This window comes from Galeopterus variegatus, unplaced genomic scaffold, assembly GCF_000696425.1.
Source record: "Galeopterus variegatus unplaced genomic scaffold, G_variegatus-3.0.2 Scaffold6178, whole genome shotgun sequence".
NCBI lineage: Eukaryota > Metazoa > Chordata > Mammalia > Dermoptera > Cynocephalidae > Galeopterus > Galeopterus variegatus.
The window spans coordinates 65,132-87,069 of NW_007732289.1; the positions used below are offsets into that span (position 1 = coordinate 65,132).

Here is a 21,938-nt window from a genome sequence, read left to right on the forward strand (position 1 = left end):
TGCCCCCCGGTGAACCCAGGACTCCTGGGGCTTCAGCCCAGCATATGAGACTTCATAGCCACATTCACAGCTGTCCCAGAAAGACCCACCATGGGGGACAACCTAAGCGGGAAGGGAAGCAGCCCAGACCCCTCACCAGGGCTTCAACAGCTAGGATCCCTTCCTGATGTGAGTGGTGGGACACAGGGGCCACACAGGGCTCCAGGGTACTGGCCAGTGCCCCCTGGTGGGGCGAGGGCTGAGCTGGTGGTGGGGAAGGGAGCTCTGCCTGGAGGGGTGGGCCTTAGACCAGGACCTGCAAGGGGCTCCAGGGCAGAGGTCAAAGTCCTAAGGGCACTGGAAGAAGAGATTTCATCTGGACTTTATCCTGGGGACAAGGAAGCACTGGGGATCTCAGCTAGGGGAGAGGAACACTGTCACATTTTTGTCTCAAGGATAACTGACCATTATTATGCCAATGCAAGTGGCACAAAAAGTAAGAAAATGCAGCAGGGGCTAGTACAGACATTTGGGGTATCTCAGTCGGAGGCCAGCTCTGCTGCCAGGGAGGCGTCAGCCCACCCAGCCGTGGACAAGCCCCCCAGGCTGCAGAGAGCAGCAGGGGTTGCTGGGTAGTGGGGCGCTGGGGCCACGCTGGCTTCTGTCCCTGAGCTCTAATACGTGCCACGCAAACCCAAAAAACTCCTCTTCCTTGGTCCTGTGTTGCAAGTTATTTGGCAGCAGTTCAAAGGCAACACATCCCTGTCACATTAGAGGCAGAGCAAAAGCTACCGCAGATGTGCGTCATCCCACAGGAAGTTAACCAGACCACCTGCAGCTCTGCGGACGAAGACAAAGCTGTACTACCAGGGACTTACGCGTGAAAGTCAGGCCAACTTGGGCCAGCACTGACCCCGCTCCAACAGAGCCCTTCCTACAAGGACCAAGGAAGCCCGCCCCATCCCACAGAACATACCTACCTCACCTCCACTACCTTGACTCAGCAGGTGCTACTGGGGGGTCTGGGAGCCAGGACTCCGCAGCCCTGGAGGTGCCCCCCCACCTGCAAATCCTCGAGGTGCAGAGGCAGGCCACGTCTTGAAGGCCCTGGGTTTCCCAGAACTCAGGAGGCCCCTTGCTGAGGACCAGCGAGTTCTAAGCTCACGGCTGACACTTGAACAAGACCACAACTTAGGACCACACACTGCAGACTAGGAGAGGAAGCACTTTGTGGCTGGAGAGTGAAGCCCCCCCAGGTCAGCAGATGCCCCTCTGCAAGGCAGCCCAGTGGCCAACAGCCACCCACACCTGTGTCCCCTTGGGGAGGCCTCATCTGTGTGGGGACCCAGGCCATGCTTGCTTCTGCCTCTTTTTGCCCCCAGCCTCCTCCCAGGGCCCCTCCTCACTGTCCGTGGCCATTTGGAGCAGGTGTTTAGGACTGAATTTTGAAAATGACACGCATGAAATTCAGCAGGAAGGGGCAGCTGGGCCTGAAGACCACACTAGCCAAAGCAGCCCTGAGGTGTCCATGGCAGTGTCACCCCTAGGCTGGTTGTGCTGTCCACTACTGAACTGGGAAGACAGGACAGAGAAGGCAGATGGCCCCCTGAGGGGATGGGTGGGACATAATACGACCTGACAGTCTATCTGCTGGGCAATTTCTGTATGACCAGGAGGCACCTGGCGGGCAGCATGAGCCCAGCAAACCCTGCCACAGTCACAGTAAAGCCCATCCCTGAGGCCTCTCTTCAGCACCTGTGTGAGATGTGAGCCAAGTGGCCCAGTGCCGCCAGGGCGGGGGTCCTACGGTCGAGCAGATGCTGGCAAGCTGGTGAATCAGGAGGGCTGTACTGCCCCCTGGCGTTCAGAGCAGACCACAGCCCTGGTTCGCCTGCACCGGACTTGGACACCAGGAGGCATCTCTGTAATTATCTTGTTTCTTGCTCAAATAACCACGTGTTTTCACTTTGTCTTTATTTGAGATCAAAAACACCAAAAAAAAGTTACAGTTCAACCTTTAAAAGCAAACATAAGCAAATCTACAGAGACATAGCTCTTGTCTGGGCAGCTTCTATACGATGAAACCCAATGAGCCAAGCCAAGATGGTAATTCAGGTTTTGTATTACACTGAAACAGTCACAACATATACAACACATGTATTCCAGGAATATTTGACATAAAAATCCTGATTCATTCACACTGTAGCACCTGCTTGTCCCCGCGCTTCCTCAAGCCCAGCTGAGGGCTCACTGCGCGGTAACGGCCACCCTGGCTGCTGGTGCCGGGGGACCCCGCAGGCTGGGCAATGGGGGGCCCACCTTCTGGCTCCTCTCTGCAGACAGGCGCTCCAGGCGCTCCGTGTAGAAGCCGTTGAAGTCGAGCCTGTGGGGAGGAGCATGGAACTGGGTTCCTCTTGCTGACAGTGGCAGACTCCGTGGCCATAACACTGAGGACAGATGCCCCAGGGGAGATGCACCCCCGTTTCTAGCTCAGTGATAAGAGTTTGGATGTGTTGTCCTCCCAAAACTCATGCAGAAATCTGATCCCCAATGTGACAGTGTTGGAAGCTGTTTGAGTCATGGGGGCAGATCTCTCATGAATGGATTAATGCTCTCCCTGGAGGAGGAGGGGCAGTGAGTGAGTTCTCACTCTATTAGTTTCTGCGAGAGCTGGTTGTTTAGAAGACCCTGGCACCTCCTCTCTCTCTTGCTTCCTCTCGCCATGTGATCTGCTTGTACCCACTGGCTGCCTGCCACTTTCCACCATGAGTAGAAGCAGACTGAGGTCCACACCAGATGCAGCTGTCCCAGAATCATGAGCCAAATAAACCTCTCTTCTTTATAAATTACCCAGTCCCAGGTAATTCTGTTACAGCAACACAAAACGGACTAATACACTCAGCAACACAGACAATACCAAGGTTCCCTCCAAGCTGTGGTGAGGGGCACATGTGGGTCAGGGGCTCGACCTGCCAGCCACACACACAGGTTCTCCAGCTCCACACAACCTTCACTGCTATTAAGCAATGTCAAGACTGGACCTTAAAAACACACACGACAGCTAAAAGCAAGACAACCAGAGCTTCTAACTGATGCTTCAGCGTGATCATCTCCAGTAAGCACCACGGGCAGGGTGCACATGTGGGCTTCTTCTCTCGCAGCCCCTGGGTGCTGGGGCTCCTTCATCACCCCAGCATCACCTGGCTATGGGGCCCTGAGAGGGCCATGGATGTGGGGCACCTGGCAGTGATTCTCAATGCTGGGTGAACTCAGAACCCCCTGCTCAGGAACCAGTGGTCCCAGCACACAGATGGGCACGTTCCAGGACAGCCCGAGGACAGTGTCCCTTCCTGGATGAAAGCTGGGCCTACCCGGAACAATGGTGACCCAATCAGGGTCACCTGGTAGCCCAGGTTTATGGAACATCATGCCCCAGGAGGGCTGGGGTGGCCTGACACGTACTAGTTGACACACAAGTGGACACGTATGCACACACGCACTAGGAGCTCCCACCCACACGTGTGACCAGCAGCTGCACCAGGAGAGAGAACGCCGACCCCTCCTCACACACCTTCTCCTCTTCCCCCAAGCCTAGACCTGAGGGTGCAGGGGGCAGGAGTGAGATTGCACAGGGCACCCACCTGGAGATGACACTGGCCATGCCGTGTTCACAGTCACTGGTGCTGTAGACACTCAGCTGCGCTAGCAGGTCCAGCAGATGGCTGGAGAAGTTCTTGTCAAACCTGCTGATGGTCGCCTCGAAGCTGGACACCAGCTGAGGTGCATCCGCGTTCTCTGCCAGGTACTGAAACACAGTTCGGAAGCACATGAGCCAGTACCAAAGCCCCGCCATGGGCCCACCCCGCCATGGGCCTCTTCCCAGCAGGCTTCCTTTTTTTCTTTTCTAAATAGAAGGAATGGATTCTAGGACATTTTCACATAATAAAAAGTAAAGGGCATCATGAAAAATTCCTAAGACTTCAGACAACTGGTGCCTGCTGCTACCGCTGTAGTAAGGTACATCCCAGGCTTCGCAGGGCATAGAAGTCAAGGTTCAGGTTTTTAAGACTAATGTCATTTTCTCCGGGCCACGTCTTGGCCAGGGGGATGCACCTGTCTTTGACTGTCCCTGGATTCTGACCCCCTCACTCCCAGGCCATCTCTTCTTTGCTGGATCCACGTGAGGACATGAAGAGTACCACCCCCGGCTCACAGCAGAGCTGAAGCAGGTGCCACGATGCCCATACCTCAAAGGACTCGTGGCTGCCAGCACCTGCTGAGCAACCTGACCCAGCTAATGAAGAATGGGTCTAATCAGTGACAGTGGGGCTGTGGTGGGCCTGTGGAGCATCAAGTCCTCTCTCACCCATGCCAGGTCCAGGGGATCCCAGGCTGACCCGCACCAGGTCCAGGGGTCCCAGGCTGATCCGCACCAGGTCCAGGGGTTCCAGGCTTACCCTACCCAACACTCATTCAGCAGGTAACTGTGGCCACCCCCTGGAGCCCAGCAGGCTTGGGACCAGACAGTTCATGAGGAAAATTCTTGTGTCTGTCTTTAGAACCTGATTTTAAGTCTTTTTTTCAGTCAAAGAAGAGATAGAAATAAGAGAACAGCAGGTCTGTTTTTCTGGAGCTTGCAGTGCTGCCTGTGCATCACACCCTCTGGCTCGCCCACAACGCCACGCACCTTCCTACTGAGCTCCTTCCGGGAACGCTCCTCGGCCCGTTCGGCCTCTGTGGGCGGCCCCAGCATCGTGCCGTGCTCCAGTGTCGGCTGGGCCAGTTCACTGTCTAACTTCATGCTCTGCGCGAATTTCTAGGGGTGGGGTTGCAAAGACATGTTTCTGTGAGTTATAACACACGCTTTGCAGGAAACCAAGTCCACTGCACATGTGGAGCAGCTCTCATGTTCGGGACACGCAAGCCCCTCCTGGGAAGCTGTGGCTGGAAGGACCTGGCTGCACCAACACAATTCCCAGTCACCCTCTCACAGCGGTCCTCAAAGACACAGCTTTCTCCTCGGTGCTTCCCCAACCCAACACGGCTCCTAAGTGGCTGAGCAACGGGGTTCAGTGTCTGTCCCCTCATAATGCCACCTGGCCACCTCTCCCACGTCCCATGTGCCCCCCTGTGGACCCCTCCCTGTGGTGCTCCCCAGACTCCCCTCCTGCCACCTGACACTCGTTTTCTGTACCATCATTTTGGGCAACTGCTTGTGATAAGTGCCCCAAACACATGTAACTGAATCGAATAATTCGAGTTCTGAGAAAATGCAAGGGCATCCAGAAACAGGCCCAGGACAGAAACCTGCACCATAGATTTAAACCCTGTAGCCCAGTGACAGTATGGGAAGAATATGGCAAATCCAGGTGGCCCCTACCCACACTGCCAGGGCAGGAGCTCCAGGAAGCCCCAAGAGTTCTAGAAATACTCAAATGACATCAGGCTCCTCCACAGAAAGAAAGGGCAGGAGGTGTGGGACAGGGCTGCATGCAGCAATGGCCTGAACACCTGCACCTGCCCGCACCTGCCTCCTCTGCCCACACCCGTCTGTACGCCTGCCCACACATGATGTTCCTGCCCGCACCAGCCAGTATGTGCCACCCCTGCCCGCACCAGCCCATGCAAGCCCACACCTGCCGCCACTGCCCAGCCCGCCTGCACCTGCCTCCCCGCCCGCACCTGCATGCAGTTGGTGAACATGACACACACGGACATGAGCTTGGAGAAGACCTTCAGCAGCTCGGGGTTGGTCAGCATGCAGTCCTTCAGGCAGTTGTCCAGGAAGCTCGTGTGGTGGCCAAGGACATCATCAATGTTGGAGGCCTGTGAAGATAGGGCTCTGAGACTCGGCATTGTTGCAGCAGCAGCAGCAGCACACGCCACTGAAAGGCACACTGTGTGTGCCGCATTCACCTTCGGCTTGTTTCGTATACTTGTTTACATGGTCCCACATTTTAAATGGGCCCGTAGTCTTTGGGAGAAAACGTCAAAATACCACTAAAAGAAAAGAATACTGAACATGCCCCCAAAGGTCCAAGCTTTTAGATCTTAAAGACAGAGAGCAGGAAGGAAATACTGCTCCTTGCTACTTCCTGCTCCTGGAATTTGGTGGTAACAGATTCTGTAGGACGGCCCGGTCCACAGGCTGAAGATGTGCTGTGTGAGAGTACCCAGGCCTCGAAGCTCTCAGAGCCCCAGGAGGGGAGAGTGCCCAGAGGGTGTCCACGAGTCTAGACAGCCGATTCTGGTGCAGCAGGCACGCAGGAGACCTCTCCCTCTTTCTCCCCCTCCCGTTTATCATGCGGGAAGGGGCCGGCTGTGCACAGGGAACCAGGCTCTGCGTTGAAGCCGCGGGACGTGCGCACTGCAGCTCCTCCCCGACGCCTTGCCAGCTCCTGCTCTCCACAGGCTGCCTTGGAAGCGTTATGATCTGTTGAGCTGACACTCACGGACTTCAGGTTCTTCTCCAGGATGTGCCAGGTTGGCTCCATCACTTCAAACATCATGTAGTACTGAATGTTCTGGACAAAGTTCAGCATCCGCTGTCGCAGGGTGAAGGCCCCGGCAAACCTGAGGGGCACAAGGACCATCACAGAGGGGTGGCGACGCCAGCACCACAAGGCGCCCAGCAGACACTGGCCACTCCCCCTATGGTGCTAGAACCTCTTCCGACCACGCCGACTCTCACAGCCACTGCTCCTGCAACGCGGCAGCAGCTCAGACTCAGGCACACAGGACACAAATGAAGGGGCGCTCCTCAGTGCTGGGGCGGGGGCGACTCCGCACAGGGCTGGGGACACCCACACTGGCAGGTCAGGCAGTCAGGCAAACATCCTGCCCAACACGATCCCATCACCTTCTGTCTCCCTCTACCCTGCGGGGACAGTACCCACCAGCCCAACCACAGAAATGGGAAACAGGCTCCTCAGTTAGCTGAGCCACTCAGCGCTAGCAAGGACCACCACTGGGGAAGAAACCACAACTGCGAATTCCACACCTCTGCTTTATCGAGATAAATTCCTAAGAAGTTTTACCACCAACCCTTTCTTCAAACGCCACATGGTGCCACAGGCAGTGTGCAACGCGCCTCTGGGCTGCATGTGGCATGACTGAATGGAGGAAACAAACGCTCTCAGCCCACAGGAGGGGAGTGTGTCCTGCAAACACACCAGTAGTCACAATACCCATACCATCACTACAGGCTGTGGAGAGGATTGAGGGCACAGCGAACATCCCTGGTAGGTGACAAAAGCATCACACTGCCCAAAGACCTAAAAACTGAAAAATCGTGGGCCTACAAGCTACAGATATGCATTTTCAAGCTGCTTGTTTAAAGGTCTAGGGAGAGACGCCGTCCCACTAGAGGGAGCATGGGAGGTGTGGAAACGCACCACTTTGCAGAGTGCCGCGAGCGCTGCTTGGCAGTCTTGCTGCTGGTCCAGACGCTGCACAGCTGCCGCTCCACATGCTTGCAGTAAAACATGTGCCGGAAGAGCATCTGGTAGCGGGTCAGGGCCTTCCTGCAAGACAGGTGTGTAGAGTCTGGCAGACACACATGCTCTCAACACACCGTCCACACAGTGGCCACCAGACAGCCATGGAATCCCCTCCAGGCACAAAAGAACGGGAGAGCCGCTTCAGGTCTTCTGCACGACAAGACAGCCACCGAGCGGGCATAGCCTCGTTTCCTGCAAACCTGAGTAAGTGTCTAGAAGCTGCCCAAGGGGCCTCACCTGTTGATGATCAGTGACAGGGGCCACTTGACGATGTAGTCGAAAGAGAAGGCCTCCAGGCCGCTCAGCGAGAGCTCAGTGGGGTCGGCCTGGGTCATCGCCTTCTCCTGCTTGGTCTCGATGGCCAGAACTCGCAAAAGCTGGGTGATGAGGTCGTGAGGCATCAGGTCAATCTTGGGGGAAAAGAAATAAAACACAGAATCCAGCTTTTAGGGAAAATGCCAAAGCCAAGTCCTGACCCCCACCCACCCTGGCATCATGAATCCGAAAAGCAAACACAGCACTGAAGGAAGTGTCTCAGATAGTGATTCTAAATATTGGAGGCTGGCTTTATAAAACACAAACAACTATTAATAAATCCTAGTTTAAAAACTAAACCACTTCACATTAAGGTAGAAAGAGTAAAATACAGATGGATTACTTTTCAAACATCTCCATGCTGGATGTTCTAAACAAGAAACCACATGGGAAAGTCAGATAAACCTGAATCCCTTAAGACTGAAGCCTTTTGACCACAGTAAGCATCAGGCCCAGGCTGAAAAACAAAGCATATTTCGTGGATGATATAGTAGCTATAACAGGCAAATAGCACTGTCCACAGCATTAATCTAGTCCAAGGCTTATTAGGTGCCGACTACATGCCAGGGACAGTGGCAGAGCTCCTGTACATCAGTAAAAGAGCGGCAGCACAAAATAAAGGGCAAGAATGAACATTAAGAGCAAGGATAGGGCGGAAGCAGCACAAATGGCTCATCAGGAGACGGAAGCGCTCACCCCTTCCAGCACACACGCGAAAATCTAACACTCTCTTCCAGCCATCAGAGGAGTGAAGGTGGTGGGGAAAGTGGAGGCGCACTGACGACAGCCTCCTTCCCTCAGCCGTGCGGTCCTGAGACTGAACTCTAGTAAGATCTGTCCAACCGTACAAGGGCCATACACTTTGATCCAACAGTTTCACTACTAGGAATTTGTCCTATAAAAATACTCCTGTGTGTAACAATAGACCCCAAAATATATGAAGCAAGAATGGGCAGAATTAAAAGGAGAAATACAGACCTACAACAACAGTGGGAGTCTTCAGTACCCACTTTCAGTCATGTCTAGAATAACCAGACAGAGGTCGGTCAGGAGAGAGATGACTCGAACAACACAACAGACCAGCCACGAGTCTGCAGAACACTCCCCAAGCAGCAGCAGAACGCTGTTCTCAAGTACACACAGAACATTCTCCAGGACGTATCTGAGGCCACAAAACGAGTCTTAATAAACTTTACAAAACTGAAATCATACCAAGTATATTCTCCAACCTCAAAGGGATGAAGTCAGAAATAAGTAACAACAACAACAACAACAAAAAGGAAAATTTACAATATGTGAAAATTAAACATTCTCAAACAACCAATGGCTCAAAGAAAAAATCACAAAGGAGGGCCGGCCCGGTGGCGCACTTGGTAGGGTGAGGCGCTTGGGAGTGTGGCGGTGCTCCCGCCAAGGGTTTGGATCCCATATAGAGACCGGTCCGCTCACTGGTTGAGCGCGGACACCGAGGGTTGCGATCCCGTTGCCGGTCGCGGTACGGTTGCGGTACGGGCACGACACCGAGGGTTGCGATCCCATTACCGGTCACGAAAAAAGACAAAAAGGAAAAAAAAAAAAAAAATCACAAAGGAAATTAGAAAATACCTTGAGACAAATGGAAATAAAAACAACATACTGAAACTTATGGGACATAGCAAAAGCCGTGTTCAGAGGGAAGTTTACAGCTGTAAATGCCTATATTAAAACAGAAAGATCTCAAAGCAATAATCTCACTTTACATCTTATGAAACAAAAAAAGAGCAAACTAAACCAGGAGCCAGCAGAAAGAAGAAAATAATAAAGATTACAACAGATAAAAACAGAGCATGCAAAAACGAGAGAAACCAACAAAACCAGAAGATGGTTCTTTGAAAGATCAATGAAACTGATAGACTTTTAGCCACACTGGCTAAGGAGACTCAAATTATTAAAATCAGAAATGAAAGCTGGGATATTACTACCAACCATTCGGAAGCAAAAACGTCTATAACAGAATACCATGAACTGTACGCCAACCAACTGGACAACCTAGACGAGACGGACAACAGAAACAGAAACTGCCAAGGTCGCCTCGAGAAGAAACAAAATCTGAGCAAACCGATACCTGGTCAGGAGACTGAATCAGTAATCAAAGACCTCCCAACAAAGACAAGCCCAGGACCAGATGGCATCACAGGTGAGTCCTACCAAAGATGTGAAAAAGAATTAACACCCCTCTTGAGACTTTTCAGAGCAAGTGAAGAGAAGAGACACTTCCAAACATACTCCAGGAGGCCAACACAAGCCCGATCCTAAAGACAGACAGGGACACTGTGAGGAAACGGGAGACCCATACCCCGTGAACGCAGGTGTAAGAATCCTCAACAAAACACCGGCAGACCAAAGTCAGCAGCACATTAGCAGAACAAAGGGCGAAACACACACATGGCCCCTCTGACTGGTGCAGAAAAGCACTGGACAGACTGTGGGCCCAAGGGCCTCTCACTACACCCACCTTGAGGTCGTCCTTGAAGGGGTCTGTGTTGGCGGTGCTCATGCGCAGCGCCAGCTCCAGCAGGGCCTCCAGGCGGGTGGGTGCGATGTCCTCCACCGACTTCCTGAGCTCCTCATCGGTGAGGTCCATGAAGTGCACGAAGAAGTCACCCTGGTCCATCAAGAAGTAGCGCTTGATGGACCTGCAAGGAGCAGGTGTGAGTGCATCACCCTCACCTGCCAGCGCCGCACCACATGACCCATTAAAACAGGCCCAGATGGATGTGGCAGGCTTGGCAGGAGAGATGGCGCCAGGAAGGAGCTGAGGAGGGGCTGGTAGGCCCAGGGCAGGGGCAGGGTGGGGACTGGGACCCCTGGTGGCACGCCCCCGTAACAAGCACAAAACAACAGCTAAAGCCATGCTGCAGTCGTGGCCCCAAGTGCTGCCCCGAGAGGTGGGCCACCTCAAGTGCGCCAACAGCTCCTTCTCCTCCATCAGGAAGTCCAGCAGCACCCTGCTGGCATAATTAAAGGCCTTCTCGATCTGCTCCACATACGCCCGCTCCTTTAGTGTGTAGATGATCTCTTTGGCCACGGGGCAGGTGACATCGCGGCCACACTCTCTGACCACATTCAGATATTTCCCTGAAAGAGATGGAGGATCAGACATTTTATCTCACACACAGTCAATCTCAGGCCTGCAGCCCCAGCTATGTTAGTCCAAACACGGGGCAGTGGACTGGACACAGAACAGGCTGCACAAGAAAAGGTCCACAAACCCACTTACTCCAGGTGGAAAACACAATTGTCACCTACAAAGGATGGAAGCGGCAGCTGCTGTGACTTGCTGTGGCTCTTTGTGTCAGAATTTTTCTGATCAATAGCACAGAAATAATTTCCAAAAGGCTAGATTGCTAACTCATCCTCAACACTTTCCATGATGGCTCAGCTCTGAAAACAGCAAGTCATGTCCCAGCATCACTCGCTTGGCATCTGAGTCAGGTCCTAACCTCTGAGAGTGGACCAGTGGGCATGTGTCCTGTAGTGCTGATGGAGTTTAAGACATTAACACAGGAAGTAAGGAGGAGAAGGAATTGAGAAAGACCCTTCGAGAGTCAGGGGACAAGACAAAGTTGACTAGAGCACCCCAGAATCACCCCACAGCCAGCAACCCTGGTGCAGGCACCCTCCAGGGCCCAACGCGGCAAGACCCTTCGAGAGTCAGGGGACAAGACAAAGTTGACTAGAGAACCCCAGAATCACCCCACAGCCAGCAACCCTGGTGCAGGCACCCTCCAGGGCCCAACGCGGCTCCCCACGTGCTCAGCCGTGCTGAGGGCCCACGTGAACTGTGTGCCTGTGTGCCGGCAGACTCACAGGACAACAGGACAGAGGCCGACCACCAGCAGGACCCGCCTCAGCAGGGACTCTGGGGTGAGAGCTTCGCCATGAGCCCCTGCACTGCAGATGCCCCCACGCATGCCGGCACCTGTGCTGAGGATCTTGTCCGCCACCTTCTGCAGGAAGGATGGGATCTGCTGCTGGACGACAGTGTACCTCTGGTCCCAGTACTTGTCATTGTAGTCCTCCTGGATCTTCTCTTTCCGCAGCTCGTGCTCCTCGACCATAAACTCACTGGAAATCACAGAAAGCTCTTCAGGTCACACGCAGAGCAAGTGCACCTTCTGTGAGCCCAGCAGCTGACACGCGTCTCCGGGATGGTGGGGGCCGGGCCAAGAGCTGAGGGGAGAACATGCTTCCAAAAACGTCCCACTAAGGCCAAGCATAACATTCTATAGTTGTTTCTCAATTGTGAGTTAAAAATTAATCTACAAACCTCGCCTTGAGCAGGGAATTTAACATAGGTTCAGAGAGAATTTAGGGGTCCACAGGGCTAGATAGAAAAATAATTCATCTTTATTTTCACATGCCTCTCAGTGGAATTTAGCATTTCCATCCATTATGACTGTAGGCAACAAAATGACACCCGTATCAGGGGCACATGGGCCTCATCACAGTATGAACCAGGCGTCTTCACAGCCCGCTGCAAACATCATTTACACGCAGCGAGTTAGAAGCTGCGTCCCTTGTGAGGCCCAACACACCAGATTTTGTTAGTTGGTCCATTAGTAAAGACATAAGTATTTCTATATCACAAATTTATCCTTTAAAAATATCTTGACAAACATATCTTATAGATTTGTGAGCTGATAGATTTTGCTTGATGTATTTGAATACATCATGCAGAGAAACCCACAGACCTCACCAAATCAGAAGTCCACACACCAAGGAGGGTAAGGACCCCTGACTTGGGGCAACTTTCTCATCCTTGGCACAGTAGACAGACACTAAAAAGGACCCAATCGGACCCTCTCTTCCCTTGGCTGCAGTACAGACTTGCAGCACACAGACACCTGCTGACATGTGCCTCCCCAGACAGACGGCTGAAGGGAAGGCCCAGCTGGCGCCTATGGAGGTGAGTCTATGTTGGGTACCTCATAGAGCCCCACCTGTATGGGTCGTCAATGATCCCTCTGTAGATCCACTTCTCCAGAACCTCAAAGTAGGGTGCGCTGGCCGCCTTGGTCAGATACAGGCATAGCTCCTGCGCCTGGCTGTCGCCTGTGTAGTTGAAGCTCCTGTCATGGAGAAGGCTCAGCGTCGACCCCCCCAGACACTCGCCTTTATCCACTGAGGTGGCTGCAGGAAGAAAAAGGGGGCTCACTGCTCGGAAGGAAGCGCCTCACACATGCCCAGCCATGCTCAAGATGCCCACAAGAACCTCTCAGTTAATCACCAACTTTCTAACTGGGACAGGTGCTTCTTTTTTGGGATATGCTCAAATTATGAAGTTGTAGTTGCGAACTAAAGCTTATCAGTAAAAGCTTCCAGAGATTTCCTCCTGCCAATTAATAAAACATGGAGCAACATGGGCTTTGGCCTCACAACCCTGGCATGTAAAAGTAAGCAGCGAATGACCAGCCCCGGCCAGGATGGTCCCTCCACGTGCCATTGTGCGTCTCCTTGTCACACACCAGGCACTGCACCATGGTGATATCTGACCTGCCATCCCACCCCCTCTGGGGGGGCGTACCAAGCGAGGCCAGGATGTCCACGGTGCGCATGGCTGGCTGGATGTAGAACCAGAGCTTCTGTAGCGACAGGAGGCCCTGCCTGTGCAGCTGCTCAAGCTGTGTGACAAGGATCAGATACTCCTTTAGCAGGGTTCTCATGGCAGCTGCCAAGGCGTGGTTCACCTGCCCATACTCGAAGGAAGACTTCTCCTCAATGAACCTACAAGGAAAGACAGACCAAACACTCTGAAGAGGCCAGAACTATGTTTTCAGACACAAGGTCATACTCTGAGTCCCTCCTTGAACAGGAAGCAACTGACTCACTCAAGCTCTTGTCCTGAGGGGAACTTCTGCACGGAAAGGAGTGAGTCAGGACACCGGACAGTGACTCACGCCCGTGCGGTTGTGTCAGGAATAAAGCTGAGTTGTATCCAGGAAGGGGCTTTCTTTGGAAGGGGATGTAAATGGTTTTCACGGTCACCAGGAGGTGACCTCCCCTCTTCCCACAGTGTGAGCTACAGGGGGCTGAGCACGTTGAGGTCAAAGCCGCACCTGGTGCCCACCTGGTCACAGTGGAGTAGCTGGCAGCCACAGGGAGGATTCTGCCCACCAGTTCCCTGATGGACAGGTCCAGGTTGGGGTCCACGAGGAAGGTCCGGCTCTGCCTCCCAGTCAGGGGCTGAGCAGTGATGTATCTGCCATCCACGCCCACCAGCACGTACAGCAGGTCCTCCACCACAGCCAACTCCTGGGAGGCCAGGGGCAGCGTGCCTGCAGGGCAGAGACACCACTGAGGCTCCACAGAGCTCCCCACTGCACAACCCCCATGGGCCCATATGCCAGCCGGCCACACTCAAACTCATCTCCTTCGTAATTCTCTCAAATACTCATGGGCATAGAAAGTTAAGTCCTGGCATTTGGCTTCAACTGATCCCACTGGGGCACCACAGGCTCAGATTCCAAAACCTCTGTAGATGGGCACCAGTAGGGCACTGGCCCAGGAGGCACTGGCGGCCCCAGACAGCACCAGCACCTCACTGCTGCTGGTTCTTCTTAAACGAAGCAAAAGAAAATCTCCTGTGCTCCAACAAATGCCTGATGTTTAAAAAAATAAAAGTAGAAATTTAAAAAGCACTTTTGATGTAAGCAGTACTTTCAGCATTTATAATCACAACTTGAGAAGTCTGGGTGCTCTGTGGTAAAAAAGAGGTTTTCTTTAAAAAGATATTTAAAACACTAAGAAACTCTGATAACCTCTATCACACACAGCAGAAGACGGCTGCGGGACACAGTTTGGTTTCCTTATGACCACCTGATGGACGCTTGAGGATGGTCCCAGGCCACCTACCCAGTCACTTCACTTCCTGAAGCCTCAATACCGACATCACTACCTACGCACACGGCCCGTAAATCACCAAGTCCCCACAAACAACTGTGTACCCAAGGGCACCTCCGTGCCAGGCACTGGGAACGACGAGCGAGCGAGGAACCATGGAGGGGCATGCTCAGACTTTAGGCTGAGCTCTGAAAGAGCTCGGGGGTTAGCAAAACATCACAGATAGCAGGAGCACAACGTGCCAGTGCCCCGAGGTGGGAGAGGCCTGACCCAGTGCCAGGCACTGGGAACGACGAGCGAGCGAGGAACCGTGGAGGGGCATGCTCAGACTTTAGGCTGAGCTCTGAAAGAGCTCGGGGGTTAGCGAAACATCACAGATAGCAGGAGCACAACGTGCCAGTGCCCCGAGGTGGGAGAGGCCTGACCCATGTGTATGGAATGCAGGGCAAGGGGGATGGGGAGGGCCGGCCCGGTGGCGCACCACTACAGTGCGCCGCTTGGGAAGCGCGGCAGCGCTCCTGCCGAGGGTTCGGATCCCACATACAGACCGGCCGCTCACTGGCTGAGCGAGGAGCGGGGGCAACACCGAGGGTTGCGATCCCGTTGCCGGTCCCAGTCCGGTACAGGCACGACACTGAGGGTTGCGATCCGTTGCCGGTCACAAAAAAAGACAAAAAGACAAAAAAAAAAAGGGGGGGGGGATGGGGAGACCATGGTAGGCAGTGCCAGCCTGACCACTGGGGGGTGTGGGGTGTCACAGGAGAGGCCCGCACAGGGCAGAGGCCTGACGTGGAAAGAGGACTCTGGTGATGATGCACAGTGAACCACAGAAAGAGGGAGGCAATGTGGACGTCAGATCTGAGCCGCCAACATGGAGCTGCTGGCCACAGGCTCAAGTTGGATAAAATAAGAAACCCTGGGTATTCCTTGCCGCTCTCTCCATGCTTCAGTGTCCAACAGCCCCAGTGGGGGTGGAGCTGTTGGGGAGGCGGGCACAGCCGGACAGTGGTACTGGACCACCTCAATACAGACAAACCCACCTAGAGAAAGAAGGGAAAAGGCCCACCTCAGAAGACAAGGCAGCAGAGGAGTGGTACTGGACCACCTCAACACAGACAAACCCACCTAGAGAAAGAAGGGAAAAGGCCCACCTCAGAAGACAAGGCAGCAGAGGGGCTAGAAAGCAGCGGCCAGGATAAGGCAAGAGCCACACAGTGGAGCCAGGCGGGGCTTGGAGGAGAGACTCACAGAGCCACATGCTGCCAGAAGGGCTGCAAAACCCAACCAAAACCTGTCCAGAGGGACACACGGCTGTCCAGCGGGACACACGGCTGTCCAGCAGTACCCACTGCCCCTCAGGCCGGAGAAGGCAGTGGGCCCAGGGGGTGAGGCTATGCCAGGTGTAGGCCAAGACAAGGATGACTGCACTGACCACAGGTATGAGCACGGACGAGACAGTGGATGGGGAGGAGCAGGGGCCACGTCAGGTGACGAGTACCATGGGAACATGGTGGGGTAAGCAGCTCCTCCTGGCTGCGAAATTCTGTGTGTTCCAAGGCCCAGCCTGGCCACTCTCATGCCACCCAACAGGTGTTCTCCAGAAGAGGTCACCAGCCAAAAATTGCACCAGGACCTGTGGTGTGGAACCAGACAGGCCGTGCACACGGACACTGACGCCACCTCAGAAACTGGCTGCCTATGGCTGTGGGACTGGCCGACGTGCGGCTGCCCCTTTTCTATGATGCTAAGAGGTCTCCTCCCCCTTGTGATCCACACCAGCCTTGGGTGGGCCGCTGCCCATTTCCAGTGGTAACTTGGGAGCTGCTGTGTTACTTGACAGTGCTTTCCTCTTTCGTACAACCCTTTCCCTAAATGGGGAAAAGGTTTTCTACACAAAACACCCCTGAGTGCTTCCTCTTCTGAAGAGCCAGCTCTGCCAAGCTCTACCATTGGCCGCAGGCTCAGAGCTGCGTACTGTGGGCCTGTTAGGGTGTCACCCAGGAAAAGGTTCTGAGTTGGGCCTCCTGTGGGGTCTGGAATCTATTATTTAGTTATTCAAAAAACACAAGAGCTCTGCGCACCACAGACAGTGTCCACAATCGCAGGAACAAACGCCTTCAGTGGCTCTCCCTGTGAAAGTGCACAGGGGAGCTCAGCCGACAAGGAGCCCTCGGCGTCTCAAGCCTGCCGACAGGTGTCAGTTGGCCCAGGAGGGCCCTTTTCTACGCCATAACTGCAGGACGCCTGGACCCCAGCACATGGGGCCCTCACCCTGCCCTGTGCCTGGTGCTATAGGACCCTGCCTGCCTAACCTGCTGCTGGGCGATTTAACGTGGTCCCCACCTGAACTTAGGCTAACTGAGCAGTTCTGTCTCCCGTGAGAACTTTAGCACTTTGGGTCACTGCTGAAAACATTCTACACAAAGTAGATTGTTTTCTATACCTTTTCATTAACTTGCAACTGGTTATGTTTACGTGGGGACAGGAAAAAAACTGACAGACTCCACATACCAGTTCTCACGGTTTTGGGAAAGGCCAGGCTCGATCTCTCTGTAACTCTGCCACAGAGCCACGCGTGTTGTGGTGAAGTTAACTGCGTCCTATCTTTTCTCTTCGATTTGGACCATCAGCAGTGGGGCGAGATGCCACGGGCAAGCTATATCCTTAACTTGTGAAGTCTCGTCTTTCAATCTACACAACTACTCATGAACGCTGACGTGCAGCCCATAGTGTACGAACGCACACATCCCAGATCCCCAACAACCTGTCCTGAAGGGACCACATGGCCTTGTCTGCATTTTGTTTAAGAGGCCTTTGAGCACTGTTGGAACACTGCCTACACGCTGCATCAGAACCTGTGCTGAAAGCACTGCTCAGAGAAAAGGGCTCCACACGGTCCTGACACCACAGGCCTGCACCAGAGTACCGGGACGCACAGCCCGGGGCGTCAGCTGTAGCTGCTCAGGGCACTGGCAGGAGGGCTAGAGGACCAGCTTGAAGACCCTGGTGAGTTGCTATTTGTTGGTAAACAGGGACAAGACTGTGGAGAAGAACGGCTGGTGGGTGCTGAGCATCCTGCCACGAGACAAGGCAGGCCCCAGGAGAGGCAGCAATGCCCAGGGCCCTGCTGCAGGCCTCCAGCCACTCCCACTGTCTCCCCTCCCTGCCTGGGCATCACCATGAAGCAAACATGTCATGAAATTCCTGAGTGTTAGGAATAAACACATCACATACCTATCGGCAAAGCCATGTCTGTGCTCAAACCTGAGCCAATCAGGAAATCCCCAACCAGTGTAGGTCTCTCATATACCCATGCTGGGAAGACAGGGAGGTGCTGGCCTGAATTTTTTTTGCTCTGCTTGTCTCGAAGCATCTTTCTGGTAAGTTCCAGAGACTGGTGAGGATATTATAAAAAACAAAAACAAAAAGAGATACTTTATTTCAAATACTGAGACACTGTGGCAACTAACAAATCTCTGGTGTGGAAAAAGTCAATCATTTAACACCTCTGAGGGTTCAGTCACATAGAAACAAATTACTTTTCTATGGGCCTGTCACAAAATAAGGGGCTAACCCAGTCCCTCTTCTCAGGGGTCTCAGTCCAGGGCAAAGCCCACAGGTAAATCATGAGCACCAGCAACAGGGACCACGGGGGAAGGAGTTGCACCTCATCACAGAGTGCAGCGTCAGACGAGGAAACTCCACCAGGAGTCTGAGTCGCTCTTTCCTGGCAATGACAAAGTCTGAACACAGCTTGCTGTGTGAAGACAAGTTTTGGTGGCTGATGTGCACCCTCACCCTGCCGGAGAAGGGCCCTGGGACGGATCTGGAAGGCACGGCCAAGAAAAGCTGGCTTCAGGTATGTGTATGAAGCACTGGCCCTCCTGAGGGACTGACCGCCAGAGGCTAACCACGTCAGGCTGGCCGGCCCAGCTTTTGGAAGCACCGACTCTGGGGAGGTAAGGGTAACAAACAGGTAGACTAGGTCCACACTGAGCAGGAGCCTCAGTTTCTGCAAGTGTCACACAGGAAGGGATGTGCGGGCCAAGACCCGGACAGAGACTCAGCACTGCATCCGGAACACAGAACATGCCTAACAAGCACCGTCTGTGTCCTCGCTAGAACAAGAAAGCCCCACAGGGACTTGAGAGAAGAGAGACTTGAAGATGGCGTACAGGACAGAAAACCAGAACCCAGGGAAAGCAATAAGTACAGGAGGAAGAAACTAATAATCTAGAAAGCATGATGTTGTAAAAAAACTGTCAAAACTTAAAGGAAATGGGGAGTAAGGATGCGTTGGCTCAGATTCTCAAAATTCCCTTGCAACAGGTGAAACTCACTTTCCTAGGTACATCAGAACCTTACTGCCACTATTTGTCTATACTTGTGGCCCAGAATTCTTGATTAAAAAAGAAATTAAACATACAAAGCTAGGTTGTAATCAAGCATAAAGCCTCAGCCTCTCCAAATTCAGATTCATTTTTAGCAGACAACAGAGATGTGCTTGTCTAGCTGGCACCAGCGCTGCAGTGAGCCTGGGAACCTGGGGACAGCTGTGGACAGGGTACCTGTTGCAGCGTGGAGCCCGTGGCCACACTGCCGAGCTGCTTCCTCAGCTCCTCGAGCTCCTGCATGGAGATCTTGGAGGCTGTGGCGGGGACGTTGAAGCTGGTAGTGCTGCTGGCTGCCGCAGAGGCCACGAGCTCCGCTCTCTCTTTCGCATTCTGTTGTAAATACTGCAGCGTCTGAAAACATGCAAAACTGCATTCGTGCCTGGCCAGCACCTTTGTGTACCTTGCCAGGCAAAGCAAACCCCCTCTTCTTTCTTTCCCAACTTAGACAACCATGCAAGGGAACAGGCAGGGGGGCTTCCCTATCAGCCCTTTACTTGCAGTCTGGTGTCCAGATGCTTCATGCCACGTGGTACCACCTGCCTCATCTCCAGCCTTCTTTGAAAAGCAATGCCAAACTTTCTGTTCAATTGTACAGGATCTCCTCTACACATCACCCGAGGCTGCCTGGCTGCCGTAACCATCTCCTTTTATCTGTTCCTAGTGCTGGCCATCAGCACATGCCTGGATGTGCCCCTTCACCCCCTTCACCCAAGATGGGAGAGCGGGGACCTAATACGTCACTGGATCGGCTTCTCCGCTTCAACATGTGCTTTTCTTAATATCAAAGTGCAACAGGCAGAAGCCAGCATGACTCACAGGGAGAAGTAACTGTGCACCTGCCCCAGAGGCAACTTCCACTTATATTACTTGTGTCTGTGCCCATTGTGACCATTTTTTCACTCTGATTCACAACAATACCTTCCTACATGTCCTCAAAGTGTTACTGGTGTGAGGCAGGGAACGAGTGAGTGGTACAGCGTGAGCCAGGGGAATGTTCCACATGTGAGTGCTACCTCGCTCCGTGCCACACACGTGCTACACCAGCCTTTCAGAGGCACTTGGAGAACATTTTCTCCCGATGTCCCCATGGCAGGTGGTGCCGAGGGCCATGCAGGTGTTTACCTCTTTGTCTTCTGTGAGCTTTGATAACAGGTACACCAGCGGGTCAAGGTTCCTCGTGTTTTTAGACTTCAGTTCATCATATTTCTTTAGGAAGTCCTCCGGAGTGCGAGAAAACTCTGCGATTTTAACCTCAAAAGCACAGATGTGAGTGATTTAATGACAATAATCAAGCACTTTTAAAACATTCAAGAAAATTAAACATAAAAACCAGTTTAGAGTTAAATCACGTACACCCTATCATGTATCTCTGCAATAAACTAGGAAAACTCATCTGAAGATGCTGTCAGACCTTTGCATGTTCCTCCATGGTTTCTCTCACTCCATGCTTAGGCCGCAGGTCAGAGACCACCACGGCGTGTCCCCCAGCTGTGTGCTTACCTCACACATTCAACTGCTCCCTCTGGGACTTATTATTTCTGCAGGGTTTGTTTTCCTCAATGACTCAGTGCTCCCTTATCATAAACTAAATACAACTGTGTGTGTCCCTGATCTCTCTACTCCTCTCAGTTCATGTGTCTGATCACCCTTGTGCCGTTATCAAGCTGTTTAGATAATTGAAGGTTTGTAATGCATTTTTAAAAACAGATTTCAAATTCAAAACTGTCTTTTACTGAAGATCTGTAATTACAAATTACATATCATTTGAATACGGAAACAATACTTTTAGGGATTTCAATGTGGTATACAGTAGTTTTCCTTCCCCACAGGAATGTCTGTGCATCACGAGTCTCTCCTCACGGGACACAGGGGATGGGTGGGTAGGAGTCAGGGTTCAGAGCCCAGCTCCCCACTAGGCCTCCATTTACCTGTCTGTACAATGGGGTGAGTGGCAGGAGCTGCCATGAGGAGGCAGGAGAATCACAGAGGTGAGCAAACATGTGGCCCATGAGAAGCACTGATAGGTGCTGTCTGCCATCATTGCAAGCACTGCTGTGGCCACCCGGAGCAGGGTGCTCACCTTGGCACTGTGAGCAGAGACGGTGGTTGTGACATATGGGGTCCTGTTCTTCTGCAGCAGGTCGATATAGACCTCGGCCCCATCTCCTCCGTGGACACGCAGCAAGCTGAGCAGCTCGTTGACATCGTGGTGAATCCGAAATTCACTCATAGTTTTAGCTCTAAGACACCAATATCACAATATGTTCTCCTAATGGTAAGAGGAAAGCTGTTTATAAAGTTAAAACGCTATAAGTTACATATTTTAAAAACAATCAAATTTGGGCTGAGCCCGTGGCGCACTCGGGAGAGTGCAGCGCTGGGAGTGCAGCAGCTGCGGGTTCGGATCCTATATAGGGATGGCCGGTGCGCTCACTGGCTGAGCGTGGTGCGGCCAATCTCACAAAAAGACAAAAAAAAAAAAAAAATCAAATTTGGCCCTTGTCAGGCCTTTGACAAACCAAATCACCACCTGGTCCAGCCCAGCCTAGGGGCCCCCGCAGTGTCCAGTAGGTCGGCCCCTCCCCACAGCCTCTCTTTGCAGCACTGGGCTCTGACTCACTGCCTCCCGCTTCAGCATGACATCCACTGTGTGCTCTGGTGGGCTCTGCGCCTTCTCTGAGTTCACCCTGGGCAAAGCTCCCTTTCCGAATCCAGAGGGCTGAGCCTCCTCTCTCCTGTCCAGTTTCCAGGCTCACTCCACAGCTCAGGGAGCCAGCGGCATGTGGGCAGTGGGCATGTAGTGCCATGGTCTCCTGGGTGACTCCACCTACACATGGCCTGGGCCAGCAGGGATCTGCTCTGCTGCTCC

The 21,938-nt window shown here is 53.1% G+C and overlaps 1 protein-coding gene across 2 annotated transcripts; it reads right to left on the minus strand.

Moving 5' to 3' along the window:
* Positions 1-1,935: 1,935 nt before the first annotated feature.
* Positions 1,936-21,373, minus strand: TUBGCP2 (tubulin, gamma complex associated protein 2). Of its 2 annotated transcripts, XM_008590515.1 has the most exons (17): positions 21,150-21,373; positions 20,192-20,320; positions 19,244-19,420; positions 17,910-18,069; positions 13,903-14,110; positions 13,360-13,559; positions 12,776-12,965; positions 11,755-11,900; positions 10,730-10,910; positions 10,288-10,468; positions 7,716-7,888; positions 7,374-7,502; positions 6,432-6,552; positions 5,662-5,805; positions 4,667-4,795; positions 3,621-3,784; positions 1,936-2,362 (listed from the first exon to the last, which is right to left on the minus strand). In XM_008590515.1, exons 1-17 carry the CDS (start codon positions 21,297-21,299, stop codon positions 2,227-2,229), a joined length of 2,718 nt encoding a protein of 905 aa, XP_008588737.1. In that variant the 5' UTR covers positions 21,300-21,373; the 3' UTR covers positions 1,936-2,226. The 2 variants fall into 2 exon arrangements, with proteins under 2 accessions (XP_008588737.1, XP_008588739.1); XM_008590517.1 differs by lacking the exons at positions 17,910-18,069; positions 19,244-19,420; positions 20,192-20,320; positions 21,150-21,373 and having other exon boundaries at positions 13,892-13,934.
* Positions 21,374-21,938: the final 565 nt, after the last annotated feature.